The sequence below is a fragment of the Mobula hypostoma genome, chromosome X2 (assembly GCF_963921235.1).
Source record: "Mobula hypostoma chromosome X2, sMobHyp1.1, whole genome shotgun sequence".
In the NCBI taxonomy this organism is placed as follows: Eukaryota; Metazoa; Chordata; class Chondrichthyes; order Myliobatiformes; family Myliobatidae; genus Mobula; species Mobula hypostoma.
In genome coordinates this window covers 48,240,399-48,263,292 of record NC_086129.1, presented here as the reverse complement: position 1 = coordinate 48,263,292, position 22,894 = coordinate 48,240,399, and the positions used below count along the sequence as shown (strand labels likewise).

At 44.6% G+C, this 22,894-nt stretch overlaps 1 protein-coding gene across 5 annotated transcripts in view; it reads right to left on the bottom strand.

Moving 5' to 3' along the window:
- Nucleotides 1-22,894, bottom strand: part of sidt2 (SID1 transmembrane family, member 2) — a 111,942-nt gene that overhangs the window by 24,420 nt on the left and 64,628 nt on the right. For all 5 annotated transcript variants that reach the window (XM_063038706.1, XM_063038705.1, XM_063038707.1 and 2 more), the window contains 9 exons: nt 20,812-20,927; nt 18,998-19,071; nt 15,958-16,024; nt 13,805-13,878; nt 7,300-7,423; nt 4,070-4,187; nt 2,198-2,334; nt 1,385-1,493; nt 368-444 (listed from right to left, as the gene is read on the bottom strand). In XM_063038706.1, coding sequence (XP_062894776.1) covers nt 368-444; nt 1,385-1,493; nt 2,198-2,334; nt 4,070-4,187; nt 7,300-7,423; nt 13,805-13,878; nt 15,958-16,024; nt 18,998-19,071; nt 20,812-20,927 — 896 coding nt within the window. The remainder of the gene's footprint in view (nt 1-367; nt 445-1,384; nt 1,494-2,197; nt 2,335-4,069; nt 4,188-7,299; nt 7,424-13,804; nt 13,879-15,957; nt 16,025-18,997; nt 19,072-20,811; nt 20,928-22,894) is intronic.

Below are 22,894 nucleotides of genomic sequence, written 5' to 3'. Positions count from 1 at the left end.
TCAGAACTCGGCTCGGTAGTGTAGCAATTAGTGTAATGCTTTACAGTGCCAGCAATCTGGATCAGGGTTCAATTCCTGCCGTTGTCTGTAAGGAGTTCTCCCTGTAGGTTTTCCCAGCATGCTCTGGTTACCTCCCACATTCCAAAAGATGTGCAGGTTAGGGTTAATGAGTTGTGGGCCCGCTATGTTGGTGCCAGAAGCACGGCAACACTTGCGGACTGTTCCCAGCACTTCCTCGGCCTGTGTTGTTCATTGACGCAAACAACGCATTTCACCGGGTGTTTCAATGTACATGTGACAAATAAACCTAATCTTTAAAAAAAAAATGTCTTGGCTGTAGACTGTCAAGCAACAAAGGAGCACTTACTATGTAGGCAGGACCACTGCACTGTCTGACATGGTCAGTATAAATTACATGAATTATCCTTCTGAATATTCCTGCATCTGCAAAAGAAAAGATGCACCATTTAAAATGCTCTCCGATGACAGAAGCTGGGGAGAATCAGTTCATGGCAGGACTTCATCATTGCTGGGAGTTGGGGCTAACAGTCTGTGTTGGATAGGGTGGGGGATAGTTACAGCCATTGTTGACCTGCTGTTTAGGCATTAGAAGAGTTGAGAGACATAGAGTCAATAGATTCTGTGCCCATCTCCCAACTAAATACAGATGCAAAAAAATCCATTTCAACTCACTGCCATCTCTTTTGGCTCCACACACAAATGACCACACTGATCTTCAAATGGGCCAATTTTGTCCTTTGCTATCAGATAGTAGGCAAGAGGATGGGAATGAGAGTGACAGGGCTGAGGATGGGGCAGTTAGTATACAAGTCGATGCAGTGTGCAGTGAGACTCTCAGAAAGGGCAGACAGAAAATTGGCAAAATGCAGCTGGTGAGGACACTCTCGATGGAGCTCCTGTAACACTGATTAGAATGGGGGGGGGGAAGAGGAGCCTCACTTGCCTCGACCTCCTCAGGAAGTGGAGATGCTGCTGTACTTTCTTGACTAAAGAAGCGGTGTTGAGGGACCAGGTGAGATTGTCCATTATGTGCACTCCAAGAAACTTTCTCTCCATGAAAGAGCTGTTTGTGTGCAGTGAGGAGCCACCAAGTCTACAGGTTATAGCTGCCACAAATACATAAATATCCTGAATAAAACTGAGGAAGGACAATGCCTGCAATGGGCTCCCACTCCCAAGCCAGGGAAAGACCAATTCAACAGTGCTGTCATTTGGAATGTGAACGGTGCATTAGAAATGCAATCCCTTCTTCACAGCCATGGCTGAGATGGAGGTCCAAGGTGTACTGCTTTGGAAGCAAGCCCAAGATGTTAGTCAAGAGCACCAAATAAGCAGGGAGATGGAACTGCCGCAGAGAACTTACCCAGTTTCCAGCGGCCCACGTAATAGAGCTGGATACTGAGCAGAAGTGTTGAAAGGATGTGAATAAAGGAGAAAACAGCCCAGAATACAATGTAATCCTTTCCAAAGACCTGGAGAGAAAGAAGAAAGGACAAAAAAAAAATCAGGGGATCATAAACACAAGAGATTCTGCAGATGCTGGAAATTCAGAGTAACACACACAAAATGCTAGAGGAACTCAACAGGTCAGGCAACATCTATGGAGGGGAATAAACAGCCAATGTTTCAGGTCAAGACTCTTCATCAATCCTGTTGTCATCTGTTTATTCCTCTCCATAGATGCTGACTTACTTGGTAAGTTCTTTCAGCACTGGTCAGAGGACATTTATTTTTACTTAGGCATATGGAACGGTGACAGGCCCTTCCAGCCTAACAAGCCACACCACCCAATTACCCCATGTGACCAATTAACCTACTAACCCACATGTCTTTGGACTGTGGGAGGAAACCCACGCAGTCATGGGGAGAATATACAAACTCCTTACAGGCAGCGGTGGGATTTGAACCCAGGTCATTGGTGCTGTAATTTCTTGCACTAGTGTCATTATGTTTATTTTGTTACTTATTTTTGTGGAAGTTACTTATGTGTTAATTTAGGTTTATGCTAACTTGTGTTGCCCTTATCTTATAATTATCTGCAAAAAGCTGATTTTCATGGCATTTATACCCTATGTAACTATGACAATAAATTGAACTTCATTCTCATGACATTACAGCCGTTATGAACAAGTTTGTTTCCTTTAACAAGAGTATTTCAAAGAGAAGCTGAACTCACCACTCCCAATACGGAGATGAATATGACCAAGGCAAGGCTGGCGTAGGCAGAGTAGGCACTGGCATTAATGTCTGGGTGGCGCTTCTGGTAGAGTTTCAGCATACAGAGGCCAGCTATCATGTACATGAACGACGTGTCTGTGCACCAAACAGAACGAGGCATCATAACGGGGACAAGGTTCCTCCATCAAGACTTAAAATGAGCCTGTACAATGGCCATTGTCAGAACCAAACTGACAGCGAATTGGGAACAATCAAAAATTCCTCTGGTTCTGATGCAGGGTCATGACCCAGAACATCAACCATCCCTTTGCCTCCACAGATGTTACCTGACCTGCTGAGCTCCCCCAGGTTCCAGCATCTGTAGTCACTTTTGTCCTCAAAAAACCCTCTGAGTGCAGGGGACAGTAAGGAACAACCCGATTATTGGAATTATTTTTCTATAGAAGTCCAGTGATTATGCTAGAAGCGGGAAATCAACTCCAATTTCACTGGGAGGTTGAATCTGACTTCTCCCCAGTTACTGAAAAGTGAAAGACTGCAGATGTTATAAATCTGAAAGAAAAAGAATGCTGGAGATGGTCAGCATCTGTGGAGTTAGCTCTTCAGGTTGTATGAGCAACTGTATAATTGGTTTGGTCTAAAGGAGTTAAAACAGGGATAGATCAACTACTAAGTAGTTTGTCACTGGTGTGAAAACTATTTCTGCTTTGAGACCATCTTTGGATTTTGATCCCTACATGCACACACCATTTATTTTGGAGATACAGCACGGTAACAGGCCTCAGGCCTTTCTGGCCCAATGAACCCATGCTACCCAATTACACCCATGTAACCAATTAAGCTGCTTGACCACAAGACATAGGAACAGAATCAGGCCATTTGGCTCATTAAGTCTGCTCCATAAGATGCAACGTATGTCCTATGACTAACCAGTACATCTTTGGACTGTGGGAGGAAACCAGAGCACCCAAAGGAAACCCACATGGTCACGGGGAGAACGCACAGTACAAACGCCTTACAGACAGTGGCAGGAATCGACCCGGGTTGCTGGTACTGTGAAGTGTTGTGCTACCATGCCACCCGAAATAATAAAACATTTGTTGTCTAAATGGCAAGGCATTATTTCTTCTGGGCCTGAGGAGGTTTGAGAGCAGTCAGACTGATTCTTCATATTCCTACTGAAGCCTCCTTGCTGTCTTTTCTCTCTCAGTGACTCCCTCCAATGTGTTCTGCTCTTAAAGCACCTTGAGATTACCACTGATCCAGAATAATGTTTATGTGACTGGAGCAAACAATTAACGACTGGAGGGAGTCAGTGGGTCAAGCAGCTGTTCTGATGTGGTGTCTCAATCTGAAATGTCAACTATTCCTTTGCTTCTAAACATTCAGCCTGACCATCAGGCTCCTGAACCAGTGTGGATAACTTCACTCACCTCAACACTGAACTGACTCCACAACCTATGGGCTCACTTTCAATGACTCTACAACTCATGTTCTCACTGTTATTCTTCATTTGTAGTTGCACAGTTTGTCTTCTTTTGCACATCAATTGTTTGTCAGTATTTTTGTGTGCAATTTTTCATTGATTCCATTGTATTTCTTTGCTCTATGAATGCCTGCAAGTGAATCTCAGGGTTGTATATAGTGACATATACATAAATTTACTTTGAACTTTGACCCGGTGAGTTCCCCCAGCAGCATGTTTGTTTTTGTGAATTTTCCCAGCTTTCCATTTATTTCTGCATCTCCTGCTGTTGAACTGCTCGACATTTTTGCAGTTTGAATAGGCTTCAACTATGGAATGGCCTGAGCCCAATCCCAGATCCTAGACCCATTGATCATTGTCCTTGGATGTGACACGTAGACTCACCAAACTGGAAATTGGTGTAGTTCGGGCACACATGGTAACAGGCACTGAGGAGACCTTCCATCATGAGTGCAGTTCCCATTGCGTAAAATAATCCAAAGTGCTTCGGAATTCCGCACTCCTACAAGGGCAGAGAGATAAAATACTGATTGAAATGTAATAAACTGCTGCCACTGACTACTTGACTCTGAATGACTAATACCTGTTGCCCCAAGATCAGGTTCAATCCCACATTGTCCAATTTCCCATGGCATTGTTGTTGTTCCTCCATTGACACTAAGGGTTAACTCTATAACCCTTGGAGATCTGTGTATCTCAGAGGTATCTGCACTCGAGCAATTCTGGTCCCTTCACTAGCCCTGAAATGAATCAGTGCTCAAACATTCTCTATTTCCCTCCCAACCCGCTCCTGCATTTCAATATTTCATTTGGAATTTGAAAAGATTTGGTCTGTCACCAAACACACTTGCAAATTTCTACAGATGTACCATGGGGAGCATTCTAACTGCTACATCACTGTCTAGTACGGAGGGGCCGCTGCACAGGATCGGAAAAAGCTGCAGAAAGTTGTAAACTCAGCCAGCTCCATCATGGGCACCAGCCTCCCCTTCACTGAGGGCCTCTTCAAAAGGCAATGCATCTAAAAGACGGCATCCATCATTAAAGAGCCCCACCACTCTTCTCATTGCCACCATTAGGGAGGAGGTACAGGAACCTGAAGACCCACAGTCAATGTTTTAGGAACAGCTTCTTCCTCTCCACCATCAGATTTCTAAATGGATAATGAACCAACCCATGAACACTACCTCACTATTTCTGCTCTTCTTTTGCACTACTTACCTGCAGAACCTCAGCCTTGGGCTGCCTACTGGTTTAATACTCCACAACACACTCTTTATCGCCTCAAAGCTCAATGGAAGTTAAGATCAAAACATCACCATTTGTCACCAGCAATTTTATAAGCACTCAGCAGGTCAGGCAGCAGCTATGGAGGGGAATAAACAGTTGACATTTCGGGCCAAGCTCCAGCATCAGGATGCTTGGCCTGAGACATCAACTGTTTACTCTTTTCCACAGATGCTGCCTGACCTACTGAGTTCCTCCAGCATTTTGTGCATGTTGTGCAAGATTTGCAGCATCTGCAGATTCTCTTGTGTTTCGAACCACTCTCCCTCTATCACAGATGGCAGACGCTTGCACCAGCTCTGGTGTTTGCTTAATCCCTTCTTTACTGTTGTGATTGTTTTTTTTCTCCTCCTCATTGAAAACTATTGAATGGTGAAAGGCCTTGATAGAGTGCATGTGGGGAAGATGTTCCCTATGGTGGGAGAGTCTAAGACCAGAGGACACAGCCTCAGAATAGAGGGGCGTCCTTTTAGAACAGAGATGAGGAATTTCTTCAGCCAGAGAGTGGTGAATCTGTGGAGTTCTTTGCCACAGGCAGCTGTGGAGGCCAAGTCTTTATGTATATTTAAGGCAGAGGTTGGTAGATTCTTGATCGGTCAGGGCATGAAGGGATATGGGGGTGTGTGGGAAGCAAGAGATTGAGGCTAAGAGGAAACTGGATCAGCCATGATGAAATGGCAGAGCAGATTCAATGGGCTAAATGGCCTAATCTGCTCCTATATCTTATGGTCTTATAGCCTCTTGTCCTTTCCTAGTTCCTGCACTTGCTTAAAACCTCTTTCTTGTTCAAGATCCAATGACGTTAAGCTTACAGCCATTATTTATGAGCAGGCAGACTGAAGTCCAATCCAGAACACAACAGAGCAATCTCAAGTGTTCTAATTTCCTCTGTTCATTCCCTTGCGATTCCTTCTCACTGCCAGAGGAAGCGGTAGTGGTAGGTACAATGTTGAGGAGACATTTGGACAGGGACAGGGATGGTAAGAGAAATGGGACAAATGCAAGCAAATGGGGCTAGCTCATCAAGATATCTTGGTTGGCATGGACCAGTTGGGTTAAAGGGTCTGTTCCATGCTGTATGACTCAATGATATATGCATAAACTCCCCTTCGAGCCTTTTTTCCATTTACCAAAACTGAGGTGTAATATACATTCAGTGGCCAGCAAGTAGCCCATCCAGTTCAAGGTTCGACACGTTTTGCATTCAGAGATGCTCTTCTGCACACCACTGTTGTAACACGTGGTTATTTGAGTTAATGTCACCTTGAACCAGTCTGGTCATTCTCCTCTGACCTCTCTCATTAATAAGGCATTTTCATCCACAGATCTGCCGCTCACTGGATGTTTTTTTGTATCATTCTCTGTAAACTCTAGAGAATGTTGTGCAGGAAAATCCCAGGAGATCTGCAGTTTCTGAGATACTGAAACAACCTCGTCTGGCACCAACAATCATTCCACAGTCAAAGTCACTGAGATCGCATTTCTTCTCTATTCTGACATTTGGTCTGAACAGCAACTGAACCTCTTGACCACGTCTGCATGCTTTTATGCATTGAGTTGCTGTCACATGATTGGCTGATTAGATATTTGCATTAACAAACAAGTGTACAGGTGTACCTAATAAAGTGGCCACCCAGCGTACAGTGGATAATTAAACTACTGGCATATCACTGAGGTGTGGGATCAAACTGGAGTACCCAGGGGTTCACAGGGATAACAAGCACACAGACCTGTGACCAGGATCAAACCCACATCACCCAGAGCATTAAGTGGGACAGCACAGTAGCATAGCATTTAGCCCCAGCGACCCAGATTCGACTCCCACTGCTGTCTGTAAGGAGTTTACACACTCTCCCCAGGAAAGTGTGGGTTTCCTCTGGGTGCTCCAGTTTCCTCCTACATTCCAGAGATGTATGGGTTAGTAGGTTAATTGGTCACGTGGGTGTAATTGGCTGGAGTGGGCTCACTGGCCCAGAAGGACCTGTCACCATGCTGTATCTCTAAATAAAAATAAAATAAATAAATTGAAAGAACTTAGATGTGTCTTAGGTACTATGCCAATACATTTTTAACACCAAATCCCAATGGCTTCACCTCATCTTTTTATCCCCATAATGTACACAGGTACATTTTCATTTATGCAAAGCCATTACAAACATCATTTGATGATAATGTGGCACAGCACAATTTCATTAATTGAAAGGTGGTTGAACACAGCCTCGTGGTTCTCCAACACCAACATCATCCCAAAACTGTTCGTTTACTGCAGCCCTGTTAAAGATCAATCAGTAACGAAACACACAGAAAAGAGTTGGCTGGATTTGTACCAGAGCATAGACGTCATTCCGCATCAGGGCTCGTTTGTGCAGAATCTCACGTTGCAGGACAATCAGCAGGAAAAGCAGTCCCAGCATCAGGTATCCAAGGTTACTCAGGATGTTGTTAAATGCACTGTTGGTGGAAGAGGAGATCATCAACTCCGATTGGACAAGCAGGAGAAAATGATGAACAAACAGAATGTATGTGGATAATTTCCACACTACAGTTTCACATACGCACCACGAACAATGTACGGTACAAGCCCAGCTAAAAGGCCTGCTGCCTTTCTGCTCCAGCAACCTGGGTTCAATTTCACCCTCCAGCGCTGTCTGGGTAGTTTGTCCCTTCTCCTAAAAGGGCATCACGGTTAGTACAGCCCCGGTGCCTCAGGTTCAATTCCTGTTGCAGTCTGTAAGGTGTTTGCACGTTCTCACCGTGACCGTGTGCATTTCTACATATGGGTTAGTAGGGTAATAGGTCACAGCAGTGTGATTGGACAACATGGGCACCCTGGGCCAGAAGGCACAGCTACCGTGCTGTATCTCTAAATTAAAAAAAAAATGCAGGGTTTTTTCTGGGTTTTGTGTTCCCCTAAAGGTATGCATGGTGTCATAACTGGGACGGGGAATGGGGGTGAGAGTTGTGAGGTGTAGGGCGGATAAGCTCCCACTACCTATTAAATGCTCCCAATGGCATGCATCTCAGATAGCTTCTGACACCGAAGTCCAGCTCCTGGCCTTCATGTGTGGCTTAGCTACTAAGCCCGGTGGAACAGTTTCTACTGATAGGAAATGGGACAAAGGTAGGTTACTGGTGCCTTAAAACCAGCCACTTTGGGCAGATGGGACTTACCAGCTGTGTTGGCAGCTCATCTAGAAGAGAAACCCTGATCTCAAACCTCCTCTGCCTTGCGGCTGTACCCACTCATAGGGAAGGCTTCAGGAGGAAATCTGGAGCTGGAGTCCCCAAGACAGTCCTGCGTTGAGTTCAACACTGACTGGCAACTCCTGCTATGCTGCTGGTGCCAAAGTACATCAGTCTCTGCTGTTCCTTTGGGTTCATCAGCTGCGTGAAGAGGTACTGCCCTGGCTCATGTATCACATAGATAGCTAGGATGCAACATCCAAGGTTGACCCTGACCAGTGGAGGGTCTCAACAGACAAGCAGTAGAATCTGGGTAGAACTGAATGAAACTTGGGGAGAATAAAATGGGGTTAGTGTAACTGGGCGGCTGATGGCTGGCACAGACCCAGTTGGACAAAGGGCCTGATTCCACACCCATATGACTCCATAACAGCAGTTAAACTGGAAATTCCATCAACTCCAAATTCATATACTATGCTTGGACACGTACCCAGGCAGACTACAGTGGTTTCGTCAGGTGATGCACTACCACTTTAATAAGGGTCCTCTGCTTTGGGTGCCAACTGCTGACCTGGATCCCCTTTGCCACATCCCACTTGTGAACATTATTGCTGGAGTAAACTCCTCCACCATACTGGGGTTCAGGTAACTGTGTGGAGTCATGAATGGGACATTATATCGGATCTGTTCTTGATCCAAGAATTTAACTATCCAAGTTCAAAAACTTCAAAGTGAATTTATTATCAAAGAACATGTGTGTCACAAATGTGTGGGATCAATTTTCTTGCAGGCATCCACAGTAGATCAGAGAAACACAACAGAATCAATGAAAAACTACACACAAAGACTGACAAACAACTAATTTGCAAAAAAAAAGGCAAACTGTGCAATGAATAATACTGAGAACATGAAAGCAAGTCAATAGGCTATGGAATCAGTTCTGTGGTGAGGTGAGTGAAGTTATCCATGTTGGTTGAGGAGCCTGATGGTTATAGGGTAATAACTGTTCCTGAACCTGGTGATTTATACATTCATGGTTTAAAACCAGAGAGCCCGAGTTTAAGGTGAGGAGTAAGCAGCTTCCAGGGTTTGCAAGGGTACTTGGAGTTTAGAGTGTACTGCTGGATAAGATGGTGGAGATGGACACTGAACATGACCTAGATGTTCATTTGGATCACCAACATACGTGCTGGGAAGCAGGATTAGTAGAAATGGGTACTTGATGGTCAGCATGGACTTCTAACGTGCTCATCTTTTGACGACCACTATAACCAGCAATGAACTCTGAAATGGAAGTGTTCTTGTATTCCCTTGGAACAACTTACTTCTCATGTTAAACCTGGGCTCTGTTCGATAGTGATAGAGAATTATTTTTCTTGTAGTTTTACATAATCACCTATATACAGTACTTTGTAAGTCTTAGGCACATGTAAAAAAAAATTTATCAAGCCAACATGCTTTCAAAAATAAAAATGAAATTTCTAAATATCCAAGAATTTACTATAAAGAGCAGTAAACAGCAAATCAAATCAATATTTGTTGTGACTGCCCTTTACCTTTGAAACTGCCTCAATTCTCTTAGGTTCACTGTCATGCAGGTTAATAAGAAAATCAGCTGGCAGGTTGTTCCAAGCATCCTGGAGAACTTGCCACAGTTCTGCAGAAGCTGGCTGCCTCACTTGCTTCTGTCTCTCCAGGTAATCCCAGACAGCCTGGTGATGTTGAGATCAGGGCTCTGTGGAGGCTGTGCCATCTATTGCCATCCTTGTTCTTTTCACTGAAGGTAGTTCTTTGGCCTTGGCCCTGTGTTTGGGATCATTGTCCTGCTGCAGAATGAAGTTGGGACAGATCAGATGTCTCCTGATGGTATTGTGTGATGGATGAGAGGATTGAGGATTCCATTAATTCTGACCAGATCACCAACTCTATTTAGAGAAATGCAGCCCAGAACCTGCAGGGAACCTCCTCCGTTCTTCACTGTTGGCTGCAGACACTCATCCACGTAGTGCTCTCCAGCTCTTCTGCGGGCAACCTGCCTCCTGTTTGAGCCAAACATTTACACTCTTCAGTCCAGAGCACCTGCTGCCGTTGTTCAGCACCCCAGTCCTTGTGTTTTTGTGCGTACGTGAGTCTCTTGGCTTTGTTTCCACTTCAGGGAAATGGCTTTTTGGCAGCAACTCTTCCATGAAGACTACTTCTGACAAGACTTCTCCGGACTCAAGAGGGGTGTACTTGGGTTCCAGTGGTTTCTGTGAGTTCAGAGCTGATAGCAGTGCTGTACTGCTTCCGATTGAGGAGGGACGTCAGTTTGATTTATCTCTCATCTGCTGCACTACATTTCCGTGGCTGACCACTGCATTTCTGGTCCCCAACCTTGACAGTTTCGAGCTTGGACAGCACATCTTGAAGCTCCTAACAACACACTCAAAATGCTGGAGGAACTCAGCAGGCCAGGCAGCATCTATGAACAAGAGTGTAGCAGATGTTTCGGGCCGAGACCCTTCAGCAAGATGAGGTGTCAGAGCTAGAAGGTGGGGGGGAGGAGAGGAAGAAACACAATGTGATAGGGGAAACTGGGAGATGAGGAGGGGTGAAGTAAAGAGCTGCGAAGTTGATTACATAGAACACAGAACATAGAATAGTACAGCACAGTACAGGCCCTTCAGCCCACAATGTTGTGCTGACCCTCAAACCCTGCCTCCCATATAAACCCCCACCTTAAATTCCTCCATATACCTGTCTAGTAGTCTCTTAAATTTCACTAGTGTATCTGCCTCCACCACTTGATTGGTGAAAGGAGATGGGGAATAGAGAAGGGGGAGCCATTACTGGAAGTTCGAGAAATTGATGTTCATGCCATCAGGTAGGAGGCTACCCAGACGGAATATAAGGTGTTGCTCCTCCACCCTGAGTATGACCTCATTATGACAGTAGAGGAGGTCATGGACTGGCATATTGGGATGGGAATGGGAGGTGGAATTAAAACAGGTGGCCACTGGGAGATCCCGCTTTTTTTAGTAGATGGAGCGTTGGTGCTCAGTGAAGTGGTCTCCCAGTCTATGTCAGGTCTCTCTGATGTACAGGAGACCACACCAGGAACCCCATCCTCACCACGTTCTACAGAGGATGTATTGAGAGCATCCTGAGCAGCTGCATCACTGCCTGGTTCGGGAATTGAACCATCTCAGATCGCAAGACCCTGCAGCGGATAGTGAGGTCAGCTGAGAAGATTATCGAGGTCTCTCTTCCCGCCATCACAGACATTTACACCACATGCTGCACCCGCAAAGCTAACAGTATTGTGAAAGACCCCACGCACCCCTCACACAAACTCTTCTCCCTCCGGCCATCTGGCAAAAGGTACCGAAGCATTCGGGCTCTCACGACCAGACTGTGCAACAGTTTCTTCCCCCAGCCATCAGACTCCTCAATACCCAGAGTCTAGACTGACATCTACATCATTTATTATTATACTGTAATTTGTCCTCTACTGTGCCTGTTGTCATGTTTATTAATTATTGTACTGTCCTGCACTGTTTTGTGCACTTTATGTAGTCCTGTGCAGGTCTGTAGTCTAGTGCAGTTTTTATGTTGTTTTACATAGTCTAGTGTAGCCTTGTGCTGTCTCACGTAGTCTAGTGTAGTTTTGTGTTGTTTCACGTAGCACCAGGGTCCTGGAGGGACGTTGTTTCATTTTTACTGTGTACTGTACCAGCAGCTGATGGTTGAAATGACAATAAACTTGACTTGACACCGTATATGACCCCAACAGACTCACAGGTCAAGTGATGCCTCACCTGGAAGGACTGTCTGGGGCCCTGAATGCTAGTGAGGGAAGAGGTGTAGGGGTAGGTGTAGCATTTGTTCCGCTTGCAAGGATAAGTGCCAGGAGGAGGATCAGTGGGAAGGGACGAATGGAAAAGGGAGTTGCGTAAGGGGCGATCCCTGCAGAAAGCAGAAAGTTTGTGGGAGGGAAAGATGTGCTCGGTGGTGAGATCCTGTTGGAGATGGCGGACGTTACGGATAATTATTTGCCAGACGTGGAGGCTGTTGGGGTGGTAGGTGAGGACAAAAGGAACCCTATCCTGGGTGGGGTGGCAGGAGGATAGAGTGAGGGCAGACGTGCACGAAATGGAAGAGTTGCGATTGAGGGTAGCGTTGATGGTGGAGGAGAAGAAGCCCTTTTCTTTGAAGAAGGAGGACATCTCTTTCATTCTAGAACGAAAAGCCTCATCCTGAGAGCAGATGCAGCGGAGACAGAGTAATTGAGAGAAGTGGGGATGGCATTTTTATAAGTAACTGTTACATCTTTCTACCAGACGTAGATTGGACGACTGCTTTATGCACCGTCTGCAAAAAAAAGTGGGGTCTCTCAATGGCCATCCATTTTAATTCCACTTCCCACTCCCATTCCGACAAGTCCATCCATGGTGTCCTTTATTGTCGCGATGAGGCTACACTCAGGTTGGAGGAAAAACACCTTATGTTCCGTCTGGGTAGCCTCCAACCTGATGGCATGAACATCAATTTCTCTAACTTCCAGTAATGCCCCCCGCCCTTTCTCTATTCCCCATCCCCTTTTCCCTCTGTCACTTTATCTCCTTGCCTGTCCATGATCTCCCTCTGGTGCTTCCCCTCCCCCTTTTCTTTCTTGCATGGCCTTCTGTCCTCTCCTATCAGATGCCCCTTGCTCCAGCCTGTATCTCTTTGACCAATCAACTTCCCAGTTCTTTACTTCACCCTCTCGCTTCAGGTTTTACCTATCACCTTGTGTTTCTCTCTCCCCTCTGATTCTGACCCCTCATGTTTTTCTCTAGTCTCACTGAAGGGTCTCAGCCCAATACGTCAACTGTACTCTTTTCCATAAATGCTGCCTGGCCTGCTGAGCTCCTCCAGCATTTTGTGTGTGTTACCTGGATTTCCAGCATTTGCAGATTATCCCTTTGATCTTGAAACGAAACTCCTGTCTGCCATGAAATTTCTGCTTGGGAGAGACCTTGCTAATGCAGGGTGACCACCTTGTGTCTTGTTGCTCTGCTCACTTTTGCCATGGTGTAAGAATTGATGATTTGAAGACCCTTCGTCACACCCTCACCTTTTTAGTTTGGTTGTCCTTTGTGCAGTTTGATTCCTTCTCCACCCATTTCTGTTTAGTTCATTCAACTCATTATATCATTGACCATTCGCCTCCTGCTTGTTATCTCTGTTTAATCATGTACTGGGTTATATACCTGCAAAGTCATCAAGTTTTTTATCCCATAAATAGTCTATTACTTAATATCTTACTTTCTTTAACAAAATATACACATTTCTCTAACATTTAATTTTTTGGAAAGTGAATCACAGAAGCATCAGGATCCAACAGCTCTGGTTTTGCACTGTGAATACGTAGATGACAGTACTTCTGTTCACGACTCAACACTGGCAAGGAGGGTTACTGAGTTCCTGCATGTGAAGGCAAGATTCGAAAGGGCCTGTTCTCCTGAGACCTCTAATTATTCCCTGCGATACAATCACAACAAAGGCAAAGAACAATTGGTCCAAACCAGGAGAGCTTTGCCTTCTTGTCATCATCAAGCGGATACCTTTCACCGACAGAGAAAACCACATCAAACAGGCTGTCATGGCAGTGTGGGGGTGATGACTAACCTCAGCACTCCCAGGGGATGAGCACACAGGAAGTTGTAGTAACAGATATCCTGGTTCCCTGTGATATTGAAAACCTGTCAGAGGAAGACAATGAATGTGACTAGCAGAAAACACTTGCTCATAACGTCATCAGATCATTTGTCAGCGAGGTCAGCTCCCCGGAATCACACAAGACACAGAAGCCAGCAGGACTCAAAAATTCACAACTGGAACATTTAACCTCTAGGCTCAAAACAAGCAGTGTACAGGGGCAACTGCTGAACCAGTCAGCTAGAAACACAAAGCCACCTAATGAGCCTCAATCGACTACAAAGACAAAACCACTTTTATTAAATCCCAGACTGACAAAGCTGTGAAGAAGACGGGTCAGAACAGAAGCCATTCTACCCTTCATTCCAAGCCACCAAAAATGGACTATAAATTAAATTCCACTTCCCAGACCTGTAAACCTGGTAAATAGAAGCAAGAGTAGACTACTTGACCCCCCCAAGCTCAATCTATGCATTCAATGCAATGGTGGCCAATGTGTGTTGTTTTTTTTTTCTCTCTCTCTCTCTCTCACACTCACTCACTCACTCTGTGAGAGTCACCCAACGTGTGAAGAGCCTTTTTCTTAATGATAAACACAAGTAATTCTGCAGGTGCTGGAAATCCAGAGCAACACTCACAAAACACTGGAGGAACCCAGCAGATCAGGCAGCGTCTATGGAAATGAATACACAGCCAACATTTGAGGCCGAGACCCTTCTTCAGGACTGAAAAGGAAGGGGGAAGATGCCAGAATAAAAGGTGGGAAGAGGGGAAGGATAGCTAGGTGATAGGTAAAGCCAGGTGGGTGGGAAAGGTAAAGGAATTTAATAGGAGAGAAGAGTGGGAGAAAGGGAAGGAGGAGGGGCACCAGGGGAGGTGATGGGCAGGTGAGAAGAGAAGGGGTGAGAGGGGAGCCAGAGTGGAGAATGGAAGAGGGAAGGGGGAGGGGGAAAATTATCAATCACACTTTTATCTGTGTCCTAAACCTCTTGCCCCTTAACCCAAAATAGTAATTTCTCAGTCGAAACATCCGACCTGTCTCAAGTATAACTAGCTTTGTTGGAATTTTTAAGTATCAATTAAATCCCTTCACATTTGTGAATACATAGTCAACCACAGAGTCATGCTGTCATTCCAGGAATCAATATGTTAAACCTTGGCTACACTCTATCACCAGTAAGTGCTTTCTCAGGTAAGGAGACAGGAACTGTATACAAAACCCTAAGTGTGCTCCCACCAAAAAAAATCTTACATAATTGTAGCTAGACATCTTGCTGAGGTACTGAAGTTCTCTTGTGATGAAGTCCTCCAACTGGTGTTCCCCACTTCTGCGCCCCCCCCCCCCCCAGCTTCCCTTTCTCCCCGGTCCACTCTTCTCTTCTATCAGATTCCTTCTTCAGGCCTTTACCTTTCTCACCCATCACCTTCCCCCATCCCCCACCTTCTTATTCTGGCTTCTGCTCCTTTCCTTTCCAGTCCTGATGGAGGGTCTCGGCCCGACATGTCAACTGTCTGTTCATTTCCATAGGTGCTGCCTGACCTGATGAGTTCCCCCAGCATTTTGTGTGTTACAGCATCTGCAGATTCACGTGTGTATGCTTTGAAGACCATCACACTATTTACCTTCCCAACTGCTTTTTGCACCCATAAATTTGCTTTCAGTGATTAGCGTGAAAGGATAACGAGATCTCTTTGTACATTCCATATCAGCGTCGATTGTGCTGGGCAAGTGTTGCCACTTCTGATGCCACAACACTAGCAGGTAAAGGAGCTTCACTCATTTGCCCTAACCAACTTCTCTACTTAAACTACGCTTGGCACAGTAGCGTAGCATTATTGTAACATTATTAGAGTGCTAGCAACCTGTCACTTGCACATTCTCCCCATGACCCCATGGGTTTCCTAAAGGTGCTCCAGTTTCCTCTCACATCCCAAAGACATAGAGGTCACGGTTAGAGAGCTGTGGCCATGTTATGTTAGCACCAGAAACGTGGCTACCCTCAGCGTATCGTCGCTGAATTGATTTGATGCAAACAATGCACTTAACTGCATGTTTCCATGCACAATTGACAAGTAAAGCTAATCAAATTAATCAATCAGTCTTTAATAACTCAGCTTCTTACCGTCTGATATGTGATAACCAGCTGAATCACCGGCAGGGCATAGAAAACTGCGATAGTTGCAATATTCCTGGCACACAAAAATAAGGCGACAAAGTCAATTCCTGTGAACCAACACACTCCAGTAACATCACGAGAGGAAAGATCATGAATTGCTGATACTTTCTTCCTAATCTACCAAATTGGAAGTAAGGGCTTGTAATCCCTCTCTAGTACTTCCTGAAAGAAAACAGAATCGTATCAAAATGCCAAGTCTTAGAGTCATTGAGCACTACAGCACAGAAACAGGCCTTGTGGCCCATCTATTCCATGCCAATGTTATTCTGCCTACTCCCATCATATTGCACCCAGACCACAGCCCTCCATACCCCTCCCATCCATATGCTTATCCATGCCCGTCTTAAATGTTGTAATTGAACCTGTACCCACCGCAGCTCGTTCCATGCTCACATGGCCTTCTGAGTGAAGAAGCTTCCCCTAAGGTTCACCTTAAACTTGTCACCTTTCACCCTTGACCATGACCTCTGGCCGTAGTCCCACCCAACCTCAGTGGAAAAAGCCTGCTTGCATTAACCCTATCTATACCCCTCATAATTTTGTATACCTCTATCAAATCTCTCCTCAGTCTTCTACATTCTAAGGAATACAGTCCTAACCTATTCAATCTTTCTTTATAACTCGGGTCCTCCAGACCCCGCAACATCCTTGTAAATTTTCTCTGTACTCTTTCAACCTTATTTACATCTTTCCTGTAGGTAGGTGACCAAAACTGCACACAATACTCCAAATTAGGCCTCACCAACGTCTGATACAACTTCAACATGCTACCTCCTGTACTCATTACTTTGACTTATGAAGGCCAGTGTGCCAAAACCTCTCTTTATCAGCCTTCCTACCCGTGACACCTCTTTCAAGAGATTACGTGCAGAAAGAAATAATTTGGTGATATGAGCACAACACTGTGTGCCAAAGGGCCTGTTCCTGTGTTGTTCTGTGCATTAGATGTCATGGCTCCCCACAGGTGCAGAAGAGGGCAGACCCATCACTTCCACATCACCAAGTGTCACTCAAGTTGCTTATTTGAAGCTCCTGATGTTACTTACCAAATCAGATCGAGCTTCACTACCTCCTGTCTGTGAAACATTTTTCAGGACTCAAGGACCTGAGTTACAGAGAGACTTTGGCAGGCATGTACTTTATTCATAGAACACAGAACAGTACAGCACAGTACAGGCCCTTCGGCCCACAATGTTGTGCCGACCCTCAAACCCTGCCTCCCATATAAGCCCCCACCTTAAATTCCTCCATATACTTGTCTAGTAGTCTCTTAAACTTCACTAGTGTATCTGCCTCCACCACTGACTCAGGCAGTGCATTCCACGCACCAACCACTCTCTGAGTAAAAAACCTTCCTCTAATATCCCCCTTGAACTTCCCACCCCTTACCTTAAAGCCATGTCCTCTTGTATTGAGCAGTGGTGCCCTGGGGAAGAGGCGCTGGCTATCCACTCTATTCCTTGGAGTCTAGGAGACTGAGGGGTGTATAAAACCATGAGGGGCTTAGGTAGTATAAAGGCATAAGGGGAGGCATAGTAGTATAGCGGCTAGCACAACGCTATTTCAGTGCCAGCAAGCCATGTTCAATTCCCACTGCTGCCTGTAAGGAATTTGTACGTTCTCCCTGTGACTGTGTGCAATTCCTCTAGATGCTCAGGTTTTCTTCAAAAAGTTCAAAGTAAAATTTATTATCAGAGTACATACATGTCCCCACATACAACCCTGAGATTCTTTTTCTGTGGGCACACTTAGCAAATCTATCGAACAGTAACTGTAAACGGGATCTGTAAACTAAAAACATCAGGAACTGTGAACAAATTGCACAAGTGCAGATAATAAATAAATAGCAATAAATAACGAGCATGAAATAACAAGATAAAAGGGTCCTTAAATGAGTGTAGCTATCCCCTTTTGTTGAAGAGCCTGATGGTTGTGGGGTAGTAACTGTTCTTGTACCTGGTGGTGTGAGTCCTGAGGCTCCTGTACCTTCTACCTGATGGCAGCAGCGAGAAAAGAGCATGGACTGGGTGGTGAGGATCTTTGATGATGGATGCTGCTTTTCCAAGGCAGCATTTCATGTAGATGTGCTCAATGGTTGGGAGGGTTTTACCCGTGATGTACTGGGCCAAATCCACTACCTTTTGTAGGATTTTTTGCTCAAAGGCATTGGTGTTCCCGTACCAGGCCATAATGCAGCCTTCCACATTTTAAAGTTGTACATTAAGGGTTAATGAGTTCTGGCATGCTATGTTGGCATCAGATCTGGGGCTGCCCAGCACAATCCTCAATGATTTGATTTGGTGCAAATGATGCATTTTACTGTATGTTTCAATGTACAGGTGACAAATAAAGCTAATCTTTATCTTTAGATAGGGTGAATGCACAGTCTTTCCAGGGAAGGGGGACTGAAAACTAAAGGGTTTAAGGCGAGAGTGGAAACATTTTAAAGAGATCAAAGGAGACCTCTTATCGCATATTGAGTTCTGTGTTGTTCTGCTGAGCAGTGTGGGAGTGTTGCTGACACCAGAATGTTGGTGACACTTGTGGCCTGCCCCCCGGCACATCATGGCTGTGTTGGTTGTTAATGCAAATGATGCATTTCATGCATGTTTCCACATACACTCGAAAAATAAGTCTGAATCTGAATCTGGAACTTCTTCACACAGAGGGTGGTCTGTATACGGAATGAGCTACCAGAGAGAGTGGTTGAGGCAGGTACAATTATGATATTTAAAGGACATTTAGATAAGTACATGGACAGGAGGGATTGAGAGGAATATGGGCCAAATATTTGCTAATGAGACTAACTTGGTCAGCATGAATGAGTGGGGCCGAAAGGCCTGATTCCATGCTACATTACTCTATGAATTTAACACACTATACAACCAAACATCTTTTCCTCAGGTTTTGGCAGAGGAGAGAGGTGAAACACCAGGACCACAATAAAACATTTGGCACCCACCCCCACATTAGAAAACCAACTAACCAGAAGTAGATCTTGTATTTTTTGCTGAGAACTCGCTTGTCCTTCCTTGCAAGGTCAGAGACGTAGAGAAACTTCTGCAAACAGGAAAGAGAGAAACATCTTTTTTTAAAAAGGTCTGTTGCTCTTTCTTTGTGCCTTGTCATTTCCCAGGCATGTCAAACAAAACCTCATCCCCTACACAGTGTGAAAAATATAATGCTGGTCAGTTCAGTAACTCAGGCTACGTCCACACTAGACCGGATAATATTGAAAATGCCGGTTTTGCGTAAAAACAACAGGCGTTTTTGAAAATACCTCTGTCCACATTAAAACAGATATTTGGGCGAAACTTCTGCTACTAGGCATGTGCAGGACACACAGAAAACAAGCGAGGAGGAAACGGTATACTTGGTGCGCGTTTGTCCAGTTACAGACGAGAAAAACTTAAAAGGAAATTGCCAAACAAAAGACTTGCTTAAAAGAAAATTGCCAAATGGAAGACTTGGTGCGCGTTTGTCCAGAAACATTTCCTACAGCCATAGTCTCTTCACCAATGAAAGGGATGACAGCTACAACTAAATGCAGTAAGGCTTGTTACTGGGCAAAAGTGAAATTTGCTGTTACCTCATTTGTTTGCCTTTACTTTTGCCATGTTTTTGTGTATATTTGCTATATTTAACATGTGCAATAAAACGAGTTACTCAGCAAAAGTGACAACTGCATCTACTGAATGTTTGCACAAGCAATACATTAATAAAGCACCTTGTTAAATGTATAAAACATGTCTGCGTCAGTGTTATCTTGTATTTCCATACAACGTTACATTAGGATGTCACACATCTATTGTCAGATATTGTTGTTGTGGTGTTGGAGGTTGCGTTCACGAAAATGATGAAATGCCGCGCTGCCGCCACCATTTGCTCCGGCACATCATGACAGCGTTTTAAAAATTAGCCGGTTACCCCGTACACTCTACACCAGATATTAGGCGTTTTCAGATTTAAGCACTCTGGAGAGTGTTTTAGAAAAGCTCCGTTTTCAGGGGAGGAAAACGCCGTTTCAATGTGGACGGAGGGTCAAAACGAAGAGAAAAAGCTTTGGTTACAGATTTATCCGGTCTAGTGTGGACGTAGCCTGAGTCCATTTGCTCCGGCACGTCATGACAGCGGTTTTAAAATTAGCCGGCTACCCCGTACACTCTACAACAGCTAACTGGCGTTTTCAGATTTAAGCACTCTGGAGAGTGTTTTAGAAAAGCTCCGTTTTCAGGGGAGGAAAACGCCGTTTCAATGTGGACGGAGGGTCAAAACGAAGAGAAAAAGCTTTGGTTACAGATTTATCCGGTCTAGTGTGGACATAGCCTGAGTCACTTACTTAGAACCAAAATACTCTATAAAAAAGCTCATCGACTGATCTTTGCAAAGTGTATCACCTAAAATAACAATAAGTAAATCAACCAAAACTGACTTATCATTTATATTTGAAATGATACAGTTTCAGTAAAGCTTGCCTGCTATATGTCCTGTACAGAAAAGCCAATACAAAAGTGTAAATTCTTCTCCAAGTTCCAAGGTAATTTTTGCTTTACTTTATTTGATAATTGGTTCATTATTGTCACATGTGCCAAGATACAGTGAAAAGCTTTTGCTCCAGTGTCATCCAGATAGATTGCTCTGCACTCAAGTACATCAACGGATAGTATTTCAAGCCACAGCGCAGGTAGACAGAGTACAAGGGCTTCAGCTGAAGTAATGAATACTCATCTCTCCAGCGGCATCCGCTTCCTCAGCGTGAATACCCAGCTAAAACTACCTGCTGGATTTCAGCTCACTTACCTTGGTTCTGATAACGTTTTTATCAGAATCAATGTCTGCCAGTGTGTCATACTCGTCTTCTTCAATGGAGCTGAGAGAATCGAGGCGAGGTCGGATCACATTGTCCAATGGTTTCTCTGTGAAGAACAGGGCAAGAGGGTAAAGGTGCAAATACAATATTCTCAGATGACTGAGGATGCAGCATGTAAAGTTTCAGAGGTCCAGATGGGTGAGAGAGTGAAAATCTGTTTTCTTTAGCAATAGTGTCACTGGCAGGATCCATAGAGTTAAGGAAAGAGGAATGGAGAATGTAAGGACGACCTTTTGTGTTGCAGGGTTGCCAGGATCTGACCTCAGAAGGATTGAGGAAACAGACAGGATAGACATTGCACTGATGATTATGAGCTAATGATTGGCAAGTAGGACTATTCTGGGTAGACTTATTTTACAGCTGGTGTGGGCAGAATTTTACTTTATGTACCGTATAGCCTACAGTATAATCAGGGACGACTTTATGTTTCAGTAACACATCGTTGAATGCGCTATTAGACGCATATATTGAGTATGCACTATTAGGCATGTATTGATCTGTGCGTCGAGTTTGGATTATGCCAGTAAAGAACCATGAAACTTAGCTCCCATCTGCAGCGTTTTCATTAATAGCATTGTTGTGTAACCAGGCCACATTCACAACACTTGATTTAGAGATACAGTGTGGTAACAAGCCATTCTGGCCCTACTATCCTCCTGCACTGCCCAATTACACCCATGTGAGCAATTCACCTCCTAAACCTGCATATTTTTGGAATGTGGGAGGAACCCGGAGCTTTCAGGGGAACTTCAAGCAGTCACTGGGAGAATGTACAAACTCCTTACCGACACCAGTAGGAATTGAAACCGGTTGTTGACGCTGTAAGAGCGCTATGCTAACCATTACACTACTGTGACACTCGTTATAGTATCCTTTGTAATATAAATTTCTTCCTCTCTATAAACTGCAGGCTCAACAAAAGCTCCAAATTTGTTCATACTGTCCAGAGACAGACACACGTGAGGTGTCGCTATGATAACTCGGTAACCGGGGAACTAATCCAAAGGTATCATCCAGTCTCTGAAACTTCCACACTCTTTTTGTTGCATATAAGACAGTGAACACAGGCAGGGTGTGTGGCTGCTCTTGCCCAATGTGAACTTTTTTCAGTTCAACAGACGCTTGTCTCCTGGCAACCTCTTCCTCACAGTAATCTCCCATCTGAGAAAAAGAGTTCAACGGACATACATAGAAAACAAGGACAAATTTCTACCCACAGCTTTAAAATCAGTTACCCTGCTTGATCATTAAAGGATACAAATAAAAGACTGCTGGAAAAGCTTCACAATCATTTTAAAATCAGTGTGGCAGGTACAGGCCATGGCTGAGGTGAAAGAATCCTTACTGTTTCTATCAACTCAGAAACACAAGTATCACCTTGGGGCGGACGTGTTCAAAGCCACATTGTGTTCATAGCAGGGATGTGGGCTTTGCAGCCTGAGCCAGTCCAAACTGTAAGGTGATGGTGAATTCTACAGATACTGGAAAACCAGAGTAACACACAAAATGCTGGAGGAATTTAGCAGGTCAGGCAGCATCTATGGAAATGAATAAACAGTCGACATTTTCGGCCAAGGAGGTGGAGAGCTGCCTTCTTGAACTGCTGTAGTTACTGAGGTGCAGGTAAACCTATACAGTTGCAGGATTACGTCACTTATCAACTCTCCAGTCCAGTCTTATTTCATCTCCCCTCCACCACCCACCCACCTTCCCTCTCACCTGGTCTCACCTATCACCTGCCAGTTTGTCCTTCTTCCTCTCCCCCGCCTTCTTATTCTGGCTTCTGCCCCCTTCCTTTCCAGTCCTGATGAGGGGCCTTGGCCCAAAATGTCGACTATTTCCCTCCACAGATGCCGAGTTCCTCCAGCACTTTATGCATGTTACCTTCCAGTAGAATTTGTTTTTCGGTTATTTCCAAGAGTCCTGGTAAATTGAAATACAACCGTTTGAAGAAAAGGACTTTTTTAAATTTTTGCACCACTGGCTCTAACTTGGTCTTTCCACCGGGACCAC